The following is a 15393-nucleotide window of genomic DNA, read 5'->3' as shown; positions in this document are numbered from 1 at the left end:
ACATATGTTTGTTTGTGTATGTGTATGTGTGTGTGTTTGTGTGTGTGTGTGTGTGTGTGTATGTGTCACACGCCATCAGATATATGTATAAATACACATCCACATATTTACACATATATAACTTCTCCCTGAAGTTATATATATGTGTGTGTGTGTGTGTGTGTGTGTGTGTGTGTGTGTATCACACACCATCAGATATATGTATAAATATACATCCACATATTTACACATATTTAACTTCTCCCTTGAATTACATATGTTTGTGTGTGTATGTGTATGTGTGTGTGTTTGTATGTGTGTGTGTGTGTATCACACGCCATCAGATATATGTATTAATACACATCCGCATATTTACACATATATAACTTCTTCCTGAAGTTACATATATGTGTGTGTGTGTTTGTGCGCACGCACATCAACATGGACACGTGTGTGCGCGCGCACATCAACATGGACACGTGTGTGCGCTCGCACATCAACATGGACACGTGTGTGCGCTCGCATGTCAACATGGACATATGTGTCCATGTTGACATGGACACACCTATATATGTGTGCATACATCCACACATATATGTAATTGTGTGTGTGTGTGTGTGTGTGTGCATTTACACATATTTGTGTAAAAAACTGCATATACATACATATATAGATATAAGTATGTGTGCAGATCTATATGTATCCTTGATCATGTATCCTATGTCTCCTCTGCAGGCCCCTGCTAACTCCACAGCCTTGGAAGACTATCATAGAGGGGTTCAGATGGGATGTTGGGGCCTGGTCATCTACGCTATGACGGCCGCCACCTGCTCAGGTGAGCGCCAGCGGGGCACGAGCACGTTTGCATCTCCTTGACAATAAACGTCTGCTTCTTTTGTTCCCTCGGGCCCATGCTGATTCTCCACCATCTCCTTGTCCAGCTCTTCTTCAGAAGTACCTGGATAACTTTGACCTGAGCATCAAGGTCATCTACATCCTGGGCACGCTGGGTTTCTCCATCGGTAGGAGCCGCAACGCTCCGAGAACAAGAGCCGCCGAGCCGAGATGTATCTCTGATCCGCTTTTTTTTTTCTTCCTCTCCGCCAAGGAACCGCAATCATGGCCATCTTCCCCGACGTGTACGTCGCCATGGTGATGATCAGCAGCATGGGCATCATCTCCATGAGCATGTCCTACTGCCCGTACGCCCTGTTGGGACAATATCACGAAATGAAAGAGGTGGGTGGGTTTGCAGATCGACCCGAGACTGAACGGTCGTACGTCACCGCGCGCGATTCGATTTTACGAGACTCACCAAAGCGCTCAAATGACACATCCATACTGAAGCCTCTCATGCTAAGCTAAGTGGTGATCTCATCCTGCAGTACATCCAGCACAGCCCCGGTAACTCCAGGAGAGGCTTCGGCATCGACTGCGCCATCTTATCCTGCCAGGTGCGTCTTCACAACCGCGCCGCCCCGAGCCGTCGACCCACCCCGGCTTAAATTCCTCGCTTCCGTCCCGCAGGTGTACATCAGTCAGATCCTGGTGGCCTCGGCTTTGGGCGCCGTCGTGGAAGCTGTGGGGAGCGTCCGCGTCATACCGATGCTGGCGTCCGGGGGTTCCCTCCTGGGGTTCTTCACCGCCTGCTTCTTCGTCATTTACCCCACGCCAAACAACGGGTGAGAGGCTCCACGGATAGTTTCAATCTAGTACTCAATCTATAGAGGGCTTTTTTTTCAGGGGCGTAAAGCCAAAATGGAAGGGAAATGTAAAATTGAACAGGGTTTTTGTACAGGGTCCTGCTAGATTTCTAGATATTTTTTACCCAGTAGGCTATATATGCTCTTTTTTTTATTTAAATGCACATAAAGGTGCTATTAAAGATCAAACCAGAGATGCATCAATGTCATTTGAATGAAATGAAATTGATTGATATTCTTCATTAGTCAAACAGTTTCAAGCTCTAGCTCTGTCTCCTGTCTTTTGGTCATTGTAACTGTTTCTAGTCCACCAGCGATGTTATACGGAGGCAGAGCTAGAGGTTGCAGAGATAAAGATGTCAAGGTTCTCTTTGGGAGTGACCAGGATGGATAGGATCAGGAAGGAGTATCAGAGGAACAACACATGTTAGATGTTTTGGAAAGAAGGTTAGAGAAGCCAGACTGAGATGGTGTGGTCATGTACAGAGGAGGGATAGTGAATATATTGGTAGAGGGATGATGGAATTGGTCTTGAGGAAGACCGAGGAGAAGATTTATGGACGTAGTGAGAGAAGATTTGAAGGTAGTTGGTGTGAGAGAGGAGGATACAGAGAATAGGGCTAGATGGAGAAAGTTGATTTGCTGTGGCGACCCCTGAAAGGAAAACCCAAAGGAGAAGAAGAATTTGTCACAGAGGTGCAGGACATGTATGACCAAGACAAAGACACTCCTCGGTTCATATTTAGACCATGGTGAAGATCTGGGTAGAATGTTGCTGAAGATGGAGCTGCCAGGCAGGAGGTCTAGAGGAAAACCAAAGAAGATTTTTGGATGTCGTGAGAGAGGATATGAAGTTATGAAGGAGTTATGAGGATATGAAGGAGAAGAAGACAGAGGAAGAGGCGACCTAAGGAGTAGCGTAGTCACATGGTAAACATGGAACCAGTGAGGTCCATGTCCGGCGGACCAAAGAGCGTAACTTCTGACTCAGGGATTTGTGCAAGGTATCTTTGTGCATCGGGAGTTGTCAGATATGCTTGTCTGATGGCTGCCGGGTGGTTAGCACTTCACCAAGAAGGTTCCCCATATCTGCGTGGGGTTCCTTCAGGAAGAAGGAAGAAGAGGAAGATTCAAACGGTTTCAAAATGATAAAACCAGTGGGTTGAACTTTCTGAGTCACCCGGTTTGGCCCCGTTGAGCCCCCTCCTGACGGTTGTGGTGATTTGCAGGGACGGGGCGAAGGCCTCGGAGAAAAGGGCTCCGACCAACTCCCAAAGCGGCGAGGCGAAGGAGAAACCCAGCTTCCTGAAACTCAACAAGGAGGGCAAGGCCACCACCACCACCACCGACTGCCACATGGAGAGCGAGTCCGCGCTGTGATTGGTCAACCAGGAGGCCACTACTCCCATCCGAGACAACGGAATACATTTGTTAGCATCGCCCTCGTCATCAACAACATCATCAATATCATCATCATCATCATGGCTGTCGGGGAAAGAACCGCGGACGCGGAGAGGACGGAGGAAGACGCCCGATTCTCCGCGGTTTCCCTGTGATTGGTCGCTCCACGGACGTTTGGTAGCCGCCCGCCGTTTCTGCCACCCCCGAAAAAACATCCAGGGACGCAGACGGATGAACACATGAATAACTGACGCTTGTCCTTGAAGCCGGAAAATCATCCAATCAGATCGTTCCTCCTCGCAGCGGGTCGGACCCCTGCTTCTCGGACGTTGGATGGAGGAGGCGCCCTCGCCAAAATATTTCTTTAAAAAAAAAAAAAAAAAAGAAAATCACTCCACTTTCAAGAATTGACGCTGCACGCAGCGGCAGTAGCTTTAAGACTCTTAATGATTTTCAGAATTAGCGTTTCTGGAATCGAGACCCCAAAGCTTTTCTTTTCTCTTTTTTTTTTTCCCCCTCCCTTCGCGTGGAGGGGAAACAGTAATCTTGTTGGAGGCCCCTCGAAATTGACTGAGTGATCATGAAATGGTTTCAAAAAACAGCCTTCATTCCAGGACGACGACAGATGTTTTAAGGTCGTGCTCGAAAGGAGCACGAGGCCGCCTGTATATTGTCAGTTGGGGGGGGAAATAATACTGATTTTAAGTAAAATTCCTGGAAAGAATCGGCATGGATGCAGTACATGCAGTATACAGGGCATTATTATCACAGATGGTATCTTAGCGACCGCCCCGCCGAGGGCCAGGAGTAATGTTTCCTTGAAAAATGTCTGTTTCTTTGCCTCGGATTATTTCGGACAAACCGAAAACGCTGCGCGTCAGAGGAGCGGAGAAGAGGCTAAACCAAACCGGAGGGACGCGGGAGAAAGAGTGACGTCCTCTTCACCTCTTTCTCTCTTTCCCTCCTTTGCTTTGCGTGTTTTTTTTTTGTTTGGTTTTTTTTTTAGCAAAAGAAAAGCTCTTCGCACGATCGCTACTAACTGCACATTAGCTGAGCCGTCGACGCGGAGGATGAAGTCGGACGCCGCGGCGGCAGGAACTAGAGATGGTTGGACGGGAAAGAGGAATATTAGAATTTATACAAGATATTTTGGTAAGAAACGTATAATATAAAAGAGTTGAAAATACACAGTGCGAATGTGTTACTGAACTAACGGAGGTTAGTTGCTACTTTAGCGGCGATGGCGTTTGCCCCAGGGAACTGGGACAGTATAGTCTGTAGAAAAAGGTAAGAATATTTTTAAGATATTCATTATTGATATTTGTAGTGTACTTATTCACCTTGGAGAGGAGGATGAGGAGTAGCGTCGGAGAACTTGAGAAGAAACAACTTTTGAGGCATGACATGTCAGTTAGCTAGCTAACATAGCTTAGCTTAACAAGCGTTGTTTAAAGTTGGAAAACAGATTGCTAGCTCTTTCCGGGGCTAAATCTGCTTACCTTTGCGCTATAAACACAACAAATTTGTGTTATTTAGACCCCGCCCCATGCACGTCCAGTCCTCTATGCTAAGCTAACTGGCTTTAGATGAGAGCGCTGTCACCTTCTCATCTCGTCCTCAGCAGACGGTGTTTCCCTTTACCGCCGAAGCGCGTCTGAACGGTTGGGCATGTTGTGTCTTAAACTAAGCTAAGCTCACGGAGACAGGTTTTACGAAAGAAAAAAGATAGCATTTAAAAGCCCTTACGGACCCAGAGAAACTGTGTTGTGAGCGGCGGCCATGTTGGCTCCAATGAACTTTCCCTTGATATCGACAGATTTCCCCTCTAAGAGCGGCTAACAGTTGCAATGGAATCATTAGCTATCGCGCCCCTGCCAGCCGCTCACCTCCACTACAAGTAGCTGGCGAGCGAGATGGCGAGCGACATGAGGAACTAAAACCGCCGACCTCAGCTCCGTTTGCGTAGATTCACCATCCGTAAGCAGCGTCCGGCTCCGCGCATTGAATCGCTAAAGGCCAACCTGCTACCGGGTGACTCCTCGCAGGGAGCGTGGGTTGCATTAATAACCAGAGCCTATTGTTCCCTTCGCTGAGAATGCTGCACGTTTAAATGTATAAACCAATATATTTAAAAAAAAAAAAAGGAAATGATCGGGTTTCATCAATCAGGTCGATCGTTGCAATAAGAGCCTCCGTCGATCAGCTGCGGGGGGAATGCGTGTGAGGTCTGTTGTTTTTGTTGTCTAAAGTGTCTGGCAGGGCGACAGGTGATGGTCTTTTTTTTTTATTTCGGGGTTGGTTGGGTTTCCTTTCAGTTTCGGGCGTGAGCCCAAGCACCCGGTGGGCTTTGACTCTTGTTTTCAGGGGAGAATTTACGCACTGATGGTCGTTTTATTGTCTTTTTTTTTTTTTTTTTTTTTTTTTTTTCTTTTTCCACTTTTGTGGGCACTGATGCAGAGTTTTTTTTTTTTCTTTTGTTTTTTTTAAAAAAAAAGTAGATTCCTTCCACAATTTCAGGTACATTCACATCCAGAGCGGAGTAGAGAAATAAGATGTTTTGCTTCCATTTTTTTTTTTTTTTTTTTTTTTTTTTTTTGTTTTGAATCCCTCCACTCTGCCGATGGTGCTTGGACAAAACAAGAAGAAGAAGACGCAGGGATGGGGCGGTGACTAAACACTGCAGATGCCAGGACTGCTCTGACTCATAACATTGTTTGAATTGCTTCTGCAACCACGAGGCCGGCCGTGATTTCAATTTGAAAACTAGAATCGGGGTTGGGGTTTTTTTTTTTTTTTTTTTTTTTTTTTTGCATGTGACACCAGCAGTTATGCATGTCCAAGGCACCAAAGTTTGACCCTGTACAAAAAAAAAAAAAAATACAGCTTTTTCCCTCTGTCATCTCCCGACAGGTCAGGGACGTTCTCCGCGATGCATGGCCGGGCGTCTCCCCGTCCTTTCTGTCGTGAACTTGTGAAAACGGCGTGGAGAAAACGTGGCTTTTTAGATACACGTCCGCCGTGAACTGTTTTGCGCGTTCGTCCCGTGGCTTTTTTTTTTTCTTTTTTTTTTTTTTTTCTTTCTCCGGCACCGCCTGGCGCAAATGTCGCGGGGCGGAGTGGAAACGCTCGCCGCTCGCCGCTCCCCCCGGGCGCCGCTTCCTCGTTGGAAGTGTCTGGTAGAGACGCTTCAATACTTGAAGTGCAACTGAAGTGTTTTCTGTTCTGATGCAGTGTGGAATCTTTGGATATTTGGGAGCTTTTGTTCTGAATGTCCCTTGGGCCTTTTTACCGTGGAACCGTGGAATGTCCAGGGCGAGCGAGGGCCTCTCGCTCGGCCTGCTGGGAGATTGAGTTCTTATTTTTTGATTCCATCTGGTGACTTAAAAAATAAAAGAATGTGAAAGGGTTTCAGCTGAAATCCTTCTTGTTTTGATGTTAGATGAGCCGGGAGGTGGCGGCAGGGGCGGGGTGACGTTGCACAAATCTTGCACATAATAATTTTAAAAAATACAACGAAAATGGAAAAATAACAAAACTGTGGATATTTATTTTTCTGTTTTTTTTTTTTTTTTTTAGCTTTCTTGTCTTCACTTAGTCTCCAGATGAGAAATTGAAAAAAAAAAAATCTATTTGCTGTTACGGAGGGGGGGGGGATGTGCGCACGCTGCCGCGATGAAACGTGTGTGTATGTGTGTGTGTCCGTACGTGCATGTGTGTGTGTGTTTGTAAGGGTTTACAGCTGCTCTCATGTAAAAACAATTGGCGAGAGGGTGTTTAAAAAAAGAAAACAATCTCAATGTTTGGTTCTGTGCTTGTTGCAATCACCTGGTTTACATTCATCTCTGGAATCGATGGCGGCGGTGGGTCACTTACCAGTCTCTGCCTCCTCCCCCACCCCAAAAAAAAAAATTTGTTCTCCTGTCTCAGGCAGAGCCAAACATCGGAGTCAGCCTTTGCACTTTTTTTTTCAGTGGCGGCCATGTTGGCTCCACCGTCCCGCTGAATGTTACGATGCCGTTTCACCTTCTTCCTTTTTTTTTTTTTTCTTTTTTTTCTCCCTTCCTTTTGGTCACGCAGTCAGTCCCGCCCGCCTGCGTGCGCATTTAAATGGCCTGCACGTGTGTATGTGTGTGTGTGGGCGCGTGCATGCGTGGCTCTGCCTATGCTGACCCGTGTGTGTGTGTGTGTGTGTGTGTGTGTGTGTGTGTGTGTGTGTGTGTGTGTGTGGATGAAGGAGGTGAAAGATGCCTACACACTCTGATCTTCACTGAGATTAAATCAGACAAACGCTCAAAGAATGGGAAAGTAAGTATGCGCAGTGTACTATATTATATGCCTTGTTATTTTGGAAAAAAGAAAAAAAGTTGTAAATATACATATTTCTCTTTTAGTTTCCTTCTTTTTTTGCTGCTATGAAAAAAAAGATGATTATTTTTGTTAGTTTTGTTTTTTCTTTACAAAGACTGTATATTTCTTTACGTTCTGTTGAAATGCCGGGGCCTCCTCGTGCAGGACTCTGGATGAAACACTGTATGGAATGCACCTTTAAAAAAAAAAAAAAAAAAAGAAAAAAAAATCTGTTCAGAGGCAAAACCAACACCGACTCTGCTTTTTCATTCTTCGACGGTGTCGGTCGTCCGCTGTCAGCGCCTCTATGTTGGCTCGATTTTGCGACAAGGTTATAGACGTTGAGGAAAAGAGGCGGCGCAGATGAAGATGCAGAGGTTCCTCTTTGGAAACGGGGACGACGGATCGGATGGGGAAGGAGTCCATCCGATGTCCAGGAGATAAACAGAGATGGTTTTTGTTTCTGAAACTGGAGAGGACGCGGAGGAGAGGGTTTAGACGGAGGCAGACGATTGGCTGTGGCGACCCCTGAGGGGAGCGGCCTGAAGGAGAGGAAGATTTAAATCACCAAGTGTTGTCGTTTAAAAACCCGCATTTGTCGCTGGCCAATCAGGATCCGCGCCGTTAAACAGCGTTAAATCCAGGTTAGATTCATCCAGCGTTCAGCGAGTGGAAAAGCGTCAACGGGACTTTTTAATTTGCTCCCGCCGATGTTTTAGACGGGCCTCGAAAACATCCGCGTCAGATTGATTTAAAACGGCTAATCGAATTCACATGAGAGGATAATGAAATTCACTCTTGTAATCCGGTCGAGGGAGTTTTTTTTTTTTTTGTCACGGCACCGCTGAAATGTAAGGAACGGACGGGGAGGTAACCCTCGGCAGCCGGCCCGTCAACCCGTCGTGACGACGATGGACGTGGATCTTTCGCAAGAAAAAGTGGAAAAATTCTGTTAAGAATAATCAAATCAAAAATCGCGGGGGCCGAAATCGCATTAGAATAAGGCGGACAACTTTGTTTGAGGGGGAACAGACAAAGAGTTGGAGGGCAGATGTTCTCAGACAGGGGAGGATTTGTTTTACGACCCCGATAAACGCTTCCGAAGCGGGTTCCAAGAGCCAAAAGCGGGGAAAACGTCGCGCTCGTGGGCTTCCCGGCACCGATCTGTCGAAACGATCTTTTGTCACGACGCTCTCGGGGTTCCCGGGCGACCTCTGAGCGGACCGGATCGGGAGGAGCTGCGAGAATGAGCGGACGCTGCCGGTCGGACGGAACAAATATCAGGAACAGCTGTCGGATCGAGGCGCCGCCGTTTAACTAAAACAAGAACATCTTCGTATTTCCCGTGGAGCCGAGCCCTCCTCTCGGGGAGATTTAGGTCACGTTTGCTGCCAGGAATGGTAGAACCTGCGGAGTTGAGACTTGAGGCAGTCCAGGGAAATGGTTTGTGAGCTTCATAAAACAGGAAAGAAGAGGAAATGATAGAATAATAAGTAATAATGATAATAAAATGTGCCGTTTGAAGATTTCGGGTGCTACGGCAGATGAAGAAACCTGCCGCTTCCAACGTCCTCCCTTTCAGAGACGGGGTCTGCTGCGGGTGCAGAATTGGACTTCACACACACACACACACACACACACACACACACACTCTCTGTCAGGGTCAATGCCCTGCTCTTTTTCCAGACAGACACCAGAGAAGGAACTTGAAACTGGAGTGTGTCTAGCCCAGACTCATCATGTGACTACAAGGGCCAGCTGACTCCGTGTGTGTGTTTGTGTGTGTGTGTGAGAGAGAAAGAGAGAGAGAGAGAGAGTGTGTGTGACATGTACTTTAGCAGAGGTATGAAGTAATTGGCCCAGAACATGACAGAAGTGAACTGTAATAACCTGCAAGAGGAATAAAAGGGGAATGCCTTTTAAAATGAGGTCTCCCGCAGCCGCCGTGACGGACACTTCCTGTCGGGGAAAGCGCGTTTCCTTCAAACCTAAAGGTCAGCGAGCCGTCGGGCCTCCAATCCAGTCGGGTTGTTGTCGATTTGCTGCTCCTCTTTTTCTTAGCCTGTAAAAATACCTGCAATTTTGATTGGACAGTCCTACAAAAACAGCAATTTGATCTGCATGTGCATGCATGTGTGCATGCGTGTGTGTGTGTGTGTGTGTGTGTGTGTGTTGTGTTTATTCCCTGGAAGTCCTTACTCATGCCATTTTCATCACATCCCAGAATCCACATTAACTCCAGAACTTGGAAGTCACCGTCCACCGATCGGACATTTCTATGTTGATTGAACTTGATATCGCGTGTTGCCACGGCAACCCGACCAAAAAGGTAATACGTGGCGCAACGTCAACGGTATTTAACGGGACGGGGGAGCAGGAGGGTTTGAAACCGTTACACGTGCGAGTCAGCCACCGTGGAGGCCTTTTTTTTTTTTTTTTTTTTTTATGATCTCGCTAAATTAAACCCTGCTGTAACAAATACCTTTATGTTTGCATAATTTCTTATAAAACACGAGTTCTTGTTTTTCCACACTGCAGTGATGTTGTCTGTGCAGCTCGTAACAAAATTCAGCTGTTTTTCACAACAACAAAGGGAAACGTTATGATGTGATTTCAGGGTTGTTATATAACATGACGTGATTAGGAGCAGGACTTCAACTCCCATGATTCCTCGCTGCATCAACGGCAGGAAATGGATACACTCTGGATGACCATTTAAATAGGTGTGTGTTTGTGTGTGTTTCTCACACTAGGCAACAAGCCGGCACTGAGAATTTCTCTTACACACACACATGCATTCTTGCTCTGTTCAAATATGCAAACATTTTTTCCAAGCGACTCCAAGCACAGTAATTATAATTTCTGCAGATTCTACGGGTGCGACGCCGAGCTCTGCAGGGAAACACTGTCCTCTGCTGGGCCGCCGCCGCTGACGACTAAATGAGTAAATTGCACATTCTTTACAAACTCAACACCCAAGCGATAGTTTTAAAGCAACAGTGTCAAAACCAAAAGATAACACATAATGATAAAAGTGCCGGGTGATATTAAACAGGTGTGTATAGTAAGGATGTTATAACCTGTGTATTTACGATATATTTTGTCAGCACGAAGCCCTTCTGACCTCGTACTTTTAGATGTGATACTGCGAATCCAATTCAATTGATTGCAAAAACGTCAAATCTACTCCTTCATTTTACCCGGTAACCATAGCGATGACCTCCGGGGTTTCGACTTACTTAAATCCTACTCGTCTAATGCTGTTATACACTTTGTTAGAAAGGCCTACAGATGGAGGAAGTGCATTTTCTGCACCGCAATGTTATTCTACAATCCGGCGCTCGATCCTCGGCGACGAAGAGACGGACGGAGGGATTTGCTCTTCTGAGAAAGAAGGTATTTGTTGACGTCTCTCTCTTTCCTCCCCTGCCGGCGTGGGCTGCTCCTCTAAGCCGGTTGCTGCACGCTGGCCGCAGCCATGGGGATGCTGTTGAGGGTGAGCGCGGTCACGCTGTGGGCGACGGCCAACGCCATCCCCGGGCACTTCAACTCCGCCGCGCCGGTTTCCACGGCCGCTTCCCCGTCCCCCTCCCTGGCGCCCTTCCTCCTGGTCCTCCAGGCTCGCTTGAAGCTGTCCGTCACGAAGCAGTACACCACCGGGTCCAGGCAGCTGTTCAGGCTGCTCAAAGACACGGTGATGTGATAAGCCAGCACGTGTTCGGCCCCCCGCCACGGCCCTTCCTCTTTGAGCTTCACCCTGAAGTAGACGAGAACCTGCCGCACGTGGAACGGCGTGAAGCAGACGGTGAAGACCAGCAGGACGGCGGCGAGCAGGCGGACGGCGCGGGCCCGCCTCGCGCGGCCCTGCTGGGGCACCAGACCCTGGCCGGAGGACAGGAAGCACGCCACCCGCAGCGTGAAGCCCACCACGGCCAGCAGGGGGAGCAGGAACTCCAGGATGGTGAGGTAAAAGAGGGCCGGGAGGAGCACGCAGGAGGTGCCCAACTCCAGAGCGGTGGTCTGAAGATGGAGACGAGGAGGGTCAAGAGACGCACACTTGACCTAGCGCCGCTATAGCTACTGAGTTATAAACACCACGGTTTCCTTTTTTTCTTCGCAGCGAATCCACGCTTCGGGGATCTCGGTGTGTTCGCCGTTGGACGGCCCTCACCTGGAAGGAGTAGGTGACCACGACCGCGATCAGCCAGACGGTGGCGCTGATACACCTGGCCGCCCCCGCCGTCCTCCAGCGGTGGAGCGTGCTGGACGCGTGCACCACAGCCAGGTAGCGATCGATGCAGATGCTGGTGGCGGGGGAGGAGTTCATAAGAAGAAGGAGAAGAAAAGGAGGAGAGCAGAAGGTAATTGAGTCAGAGTTTCAGAATAGAATAATAACAATTTATACTTTCATAGGGGAATTCCTGCATTTAACCCATGAGCAGTTGGCTGCCGTCTATCTGCAACACTCCAACACACTAGGAGGAGACGCGAATCAAACCAGAATTGTTGGGTTTTAAGGATGATCACTCGACCTCCGGCGTCACACCGCACCCAAACCCCCCCCCCCCAAAAAACACCTAAAAAGTTGTTGAACCCAAGGGGTGCACTGAGGGGCCAGAGGGGGCGTTCAGGGACTGTTGGATCTCAGTTTTAGCACCTTTGGACCAAATGTGACATATATATAATATAAATTGTAAAAATATAGATTAAGTGTATATTTTATAAGATTTATATATAATATACTTTAATATCAAATTATAATATCAAATTATAATATAATATCATATATGATCATATTATATATATAATATTATATATTATACATATATTATTATATTATTATATATATAATATATTACATATATATTATATATAAATTTGTACTTAAGACCTTAAAACACTTGATAGCCTTAACCTTGACAATTTAAATTTCATTGTATTTCTTATTCTCCCTCCTTCCTACTATTATCTATTACTGTTATGTTTTTGCTTGAACCTCTGGCACAACAATTTCCTTTGCGATAAATAAAGTTGTTCTCATCTCATATTATATTATATAATAAACTATAATATCAAATTATAATATAATATATTTATGATATACTATAAAATTAAATTATAATATGATATTATATAATGTACTTTGATATTATACTATAATATTCATATATTATATTATTATTAAGAATGTTTTATAATATAGTATTTGATATTTGAAGATTTGATACATATTATATATGTATTTATAAATGAAATATTAATACAGTTTTAATTTAATTGTAATTGACTGCTTTTAGTTTGACTCCTTTTGGTTATTTACATTTCAAACGTTTTCCCCACTTTCTTGACATAAACAAGCCGTGCAACGACACACACCTGGTGAGAAAGAGGATGCTGCAGTACATGTTGACAAAGTAGCTGAAGGTGTGGATGTAGGAGCAGGCCACGCAGCTGCCCCCGCTGTGGTACAGGGCGATGCGGGCGGGTAGCGACAGCGCCACCAGCAGGTCGGCGATCGCCAGATTCATGGTGTAGACCACCGAGGCCGAACCCTGGGCCGCCGCGCCGCAGAACACGTAGAGGGCCAGGCCGTTGAGCGCCACGCCGACCACCAGCATCAGGCAGTTGCACACCTGCGGCGAGAGGGAGAAGCCGTCGGGGCTCGCCGACCAAAACCCTCCCCTAAAAATAAAAAAAAAAACATATTCCTCACCATGAGGGAAACCCACACGGCGTAGAAGTCGCGGTACAGCTGCACGTCCAGGTGGGCCAGCCGGTGCAGGTACGGCGCCCCCCAGCGCTGATCCCAGGCGCTGCAGTTAATGGCGTCAACGGTGCTGTTGTTCATGGAGGCGGAGGGAGATGGGCAGGGGGGGGGCTGAAGCGGGAAAAATTAAGAAACCGGGGTGATAAACTACGGACTCACGCACGGTTACAAATCATCTTAGAGTCGGCATATTCAGACACAGGGGATCCTCCAGGTATAAACACGGCGGAGACGAACGCCATCAATCTCCATAACCAGGCTGGAGGGATGTGACGCTCTAAACAGTCTGACGCGTGTGACCCCGCGTGCTGCTTTCAACACATGTGAAATGGCGGGCGTTTAGCACATGTTGTGATTGTCTTGTCGTGAAAGGGCGGCTCTTGTGATGAATTGACGCGTCCCGTCGGGCGATAACGCTCGGATACCGATCGTTTTTTGTTTGTTTGGTTTTTTTTTTTAAAAAACGTTTTTCCGTAACGGCCTTGTCAGAGTCTGCGCTCCCACGACTGCGTCGTTCCCCAGCCGAAACGTCTTCGGTTTTAAATTTGGATTTGCAACTGGCCGTTCCAGATGAATCGACAGTTCCGTTTATTCATTCATTGATTTTTCAAGCGAAGAAATTCAAGTCCGGTTGCCACAAAAAGATTTCGACAAGAGTTTGGGAGGGTCACTCCGTCGTTGGTTCTTCTTCTAGACCAGTGTTTCCCAACCTTTTTTGAGCCACGGCACATATTTTACATTGGAAAAATCACACGGCACACCACCGAATAAACATGTCAAAAACATTTTTTAACGAGTTAGAATGAAATTTACTTCGTGTGAAATCTGATATATCTAATATCTGTAGCTTCCTCAAGTTGCAATGCAAATTTCCCACCGATGTGCAACTTTTCCAGAACACTTTTTTGCAAAGTCCGAAGACATGTCATCAATATGTCTGAAAATGGTATTATTTGAAAGAACTCTGGCTATTTCTTTATCAACGCCAGAGCCGAGCATTTCTTCTACAATGATTTTGCCGGCAAGTAGTATTAATGTTTTGTTACGGTGTGTGGCTGTTTGGATTTAGAGATGAGTTCAGCAACTTTGTAGCAAGCTTTCACTGCTTTCTCACTCGTCTTGGTAGTTTTCAACAATGCTGCCTGTTTGTTTACACAGATACAAGTACTTTTTATTTTAAAAATGTACCACTCAAAGCGTCACTAATCACTCTGATACACAGATGCACAGGTTAATTCACTACCCGTTGCCATCGAATGGGCCCACATAGACATAGGAAGACACATTATTTGCGTTGGATGAATAATTTCTTAAATATAAATACTAAATACTAAATATAAAACAATAAATCGATAATTTATTGAAAGCTAACTAGTTCGCACTTCCTGTTAGCACTTGCATGTGTGGACTTTTTAAAGAATATAAACTGTTCTGATAACATCACAATCTAGGTTGTTTTTTTTTTTTCAGCGTCCGAAAGAGAAAAAAGCGTCTCGAGCCCGGATTATACCTGTGGATTTGCGGGAAAACGAAATACACGGCCGGGCGAAGGGACGGGAAACGCTCGACATTAGCAACCATCACCGAAGATGAAATGTTAGATGAGTCACCTGATGGGGAGAAAAAACAGAAGAAGAGGAACTGGGCTCTGAGGTAATCCAGATCTAATCCCTGTTATTAATCCGCTATTAATCCCCGCCCGACATGATCAACTCTCTGAATTTCGCATCGTCTTACGGTACAAAGTGTTGAGATTGTGTTTTTTTAAGGTAGAATGAGAGCAAGGAGCCGGTTGGAGGATCGTGGAGGAGACGTGAAGAACGGGTGGATGGAAAAAGTGGGGTGAAAGCAATCAGGGGGTTCGGATGGGAATCGGGGACGAGTCCGGGAGATGTTCTGGAGGGAAAAGTCAGATGGAGATGGTTTGGACGCGGACGGGCGGTGAAGATCTGGGCGGAAAGATCCACAGGGTGGAACTGCCAGGCTGGAGGCCTGGAGGAAATTTATGGATGGAGGAAAAGAGGACAGGAAGGAGATGCAGAGGAGAGGGTTAGATGAAGAAGGTGAAGAAGAAGAGGTCCCTGTCTGGGTTGTCAGACGTCCTCGACGGGGCGAGCGAGGCTTCTTAAAGTGACGGATGAGCGTTTAAAAGCCCTGTTCTGTCAGAGCCGGTTCCTTATGAAGACCAGAGACGGA

The 15393-nt window shown here is 46.5% G+C and overlaps 2 protein-coding genes and 1 long non-coding RNA gene across 4 annotated transcripts in view; 2 read left to right on the top strand and 1 right to left on the bottom strand.

The window, feature by feature from the left end:
* Positions 1-4909, top strand: part of slc45a4a (solute carrier family 45 member 4a) — a 49607-nt gene extending 44698 nt beyond the window's left edge. For both annotated transcript variants that reach the window (XM_086178382.1, XM_086178383.1), the window contains 6 exons: positions 715-814; positions 921-1001; positions 1088-1218; positions 1365-1433; positions 1507-1661; positions 2912-4909. In XM_086178382.1, the coding sequence (XP_086034508.1) occupies positions 715-814; positions 921-1001; positions 1088-1218; positions 1365-1433; positions 1507-1661; positions 2912-3062 (687 nt within the window). In that variant the 3' untranslated portion in view covers positions 3063-4909. The remainder of the gene's footprint in view (positions 1-714; positions 815-920; positions 1002-1087; positions 1219-1364; positions 1434-1506; positions 1662-2911) is intronic.
* A 5152-nt stretch (positions 4910-10061) lies between these two features.
* LOC147216149 (uncharacterized) lies at positions 10062-10728 on the top strand. The gene is made up of 3 exons (XR_015109182.1): positions 10062-10153; positions 10299-10374; positions 10710-10728. It is a non-coding gene; the product is annotated as an uncharacterized LOC147216149 (long non-coding RNA).
* Positions 10729-10877: 149 nt separating this feature from the next.
* LOC147216148 (G protein-coupled receptor 20) lies at positions 10878-13278 on the bottom strand. Its single transcript, XM_086177586.1, has 4 exons — positions 13144-13278; positions 12807-13063; positions 11593-11734; positions 10878-11435 (listed from the first exon to the last, which is right to left on the bottom strand). Exons 1-4 carry the CDS (start codon positions 13276-13278, stop codon positions 10878-10880), a joined length of 1092 nt encoding a protein of 363 aa, XP_086033712.1.
* Between the last annotated feature and the right edge of the window lie 2115 nt (positions 13279-15393).

The sequence above is a fragment of the Fistularia commersonii genome, chromosome 30, assembly GCF_037954325.1.
Source record: "Fistularia commersonii isolate RoL2024-O1a breed Wild chromosome 30, RoL_Fcom_v1.0, whole genome shotgun sequence".
Taxonomy (NCBI): domain Eukaryota; kingdom Metazoa; phylum Chordata; class Actinopteri; order Syngnathiformes; family Fistulariidae; genus Fistularia; species Fistularia commersonii.
Note: the sequence above shows the minus strand (reverse complement) of the source record. Positions and strands in the feature narration are given on the sequence as shown.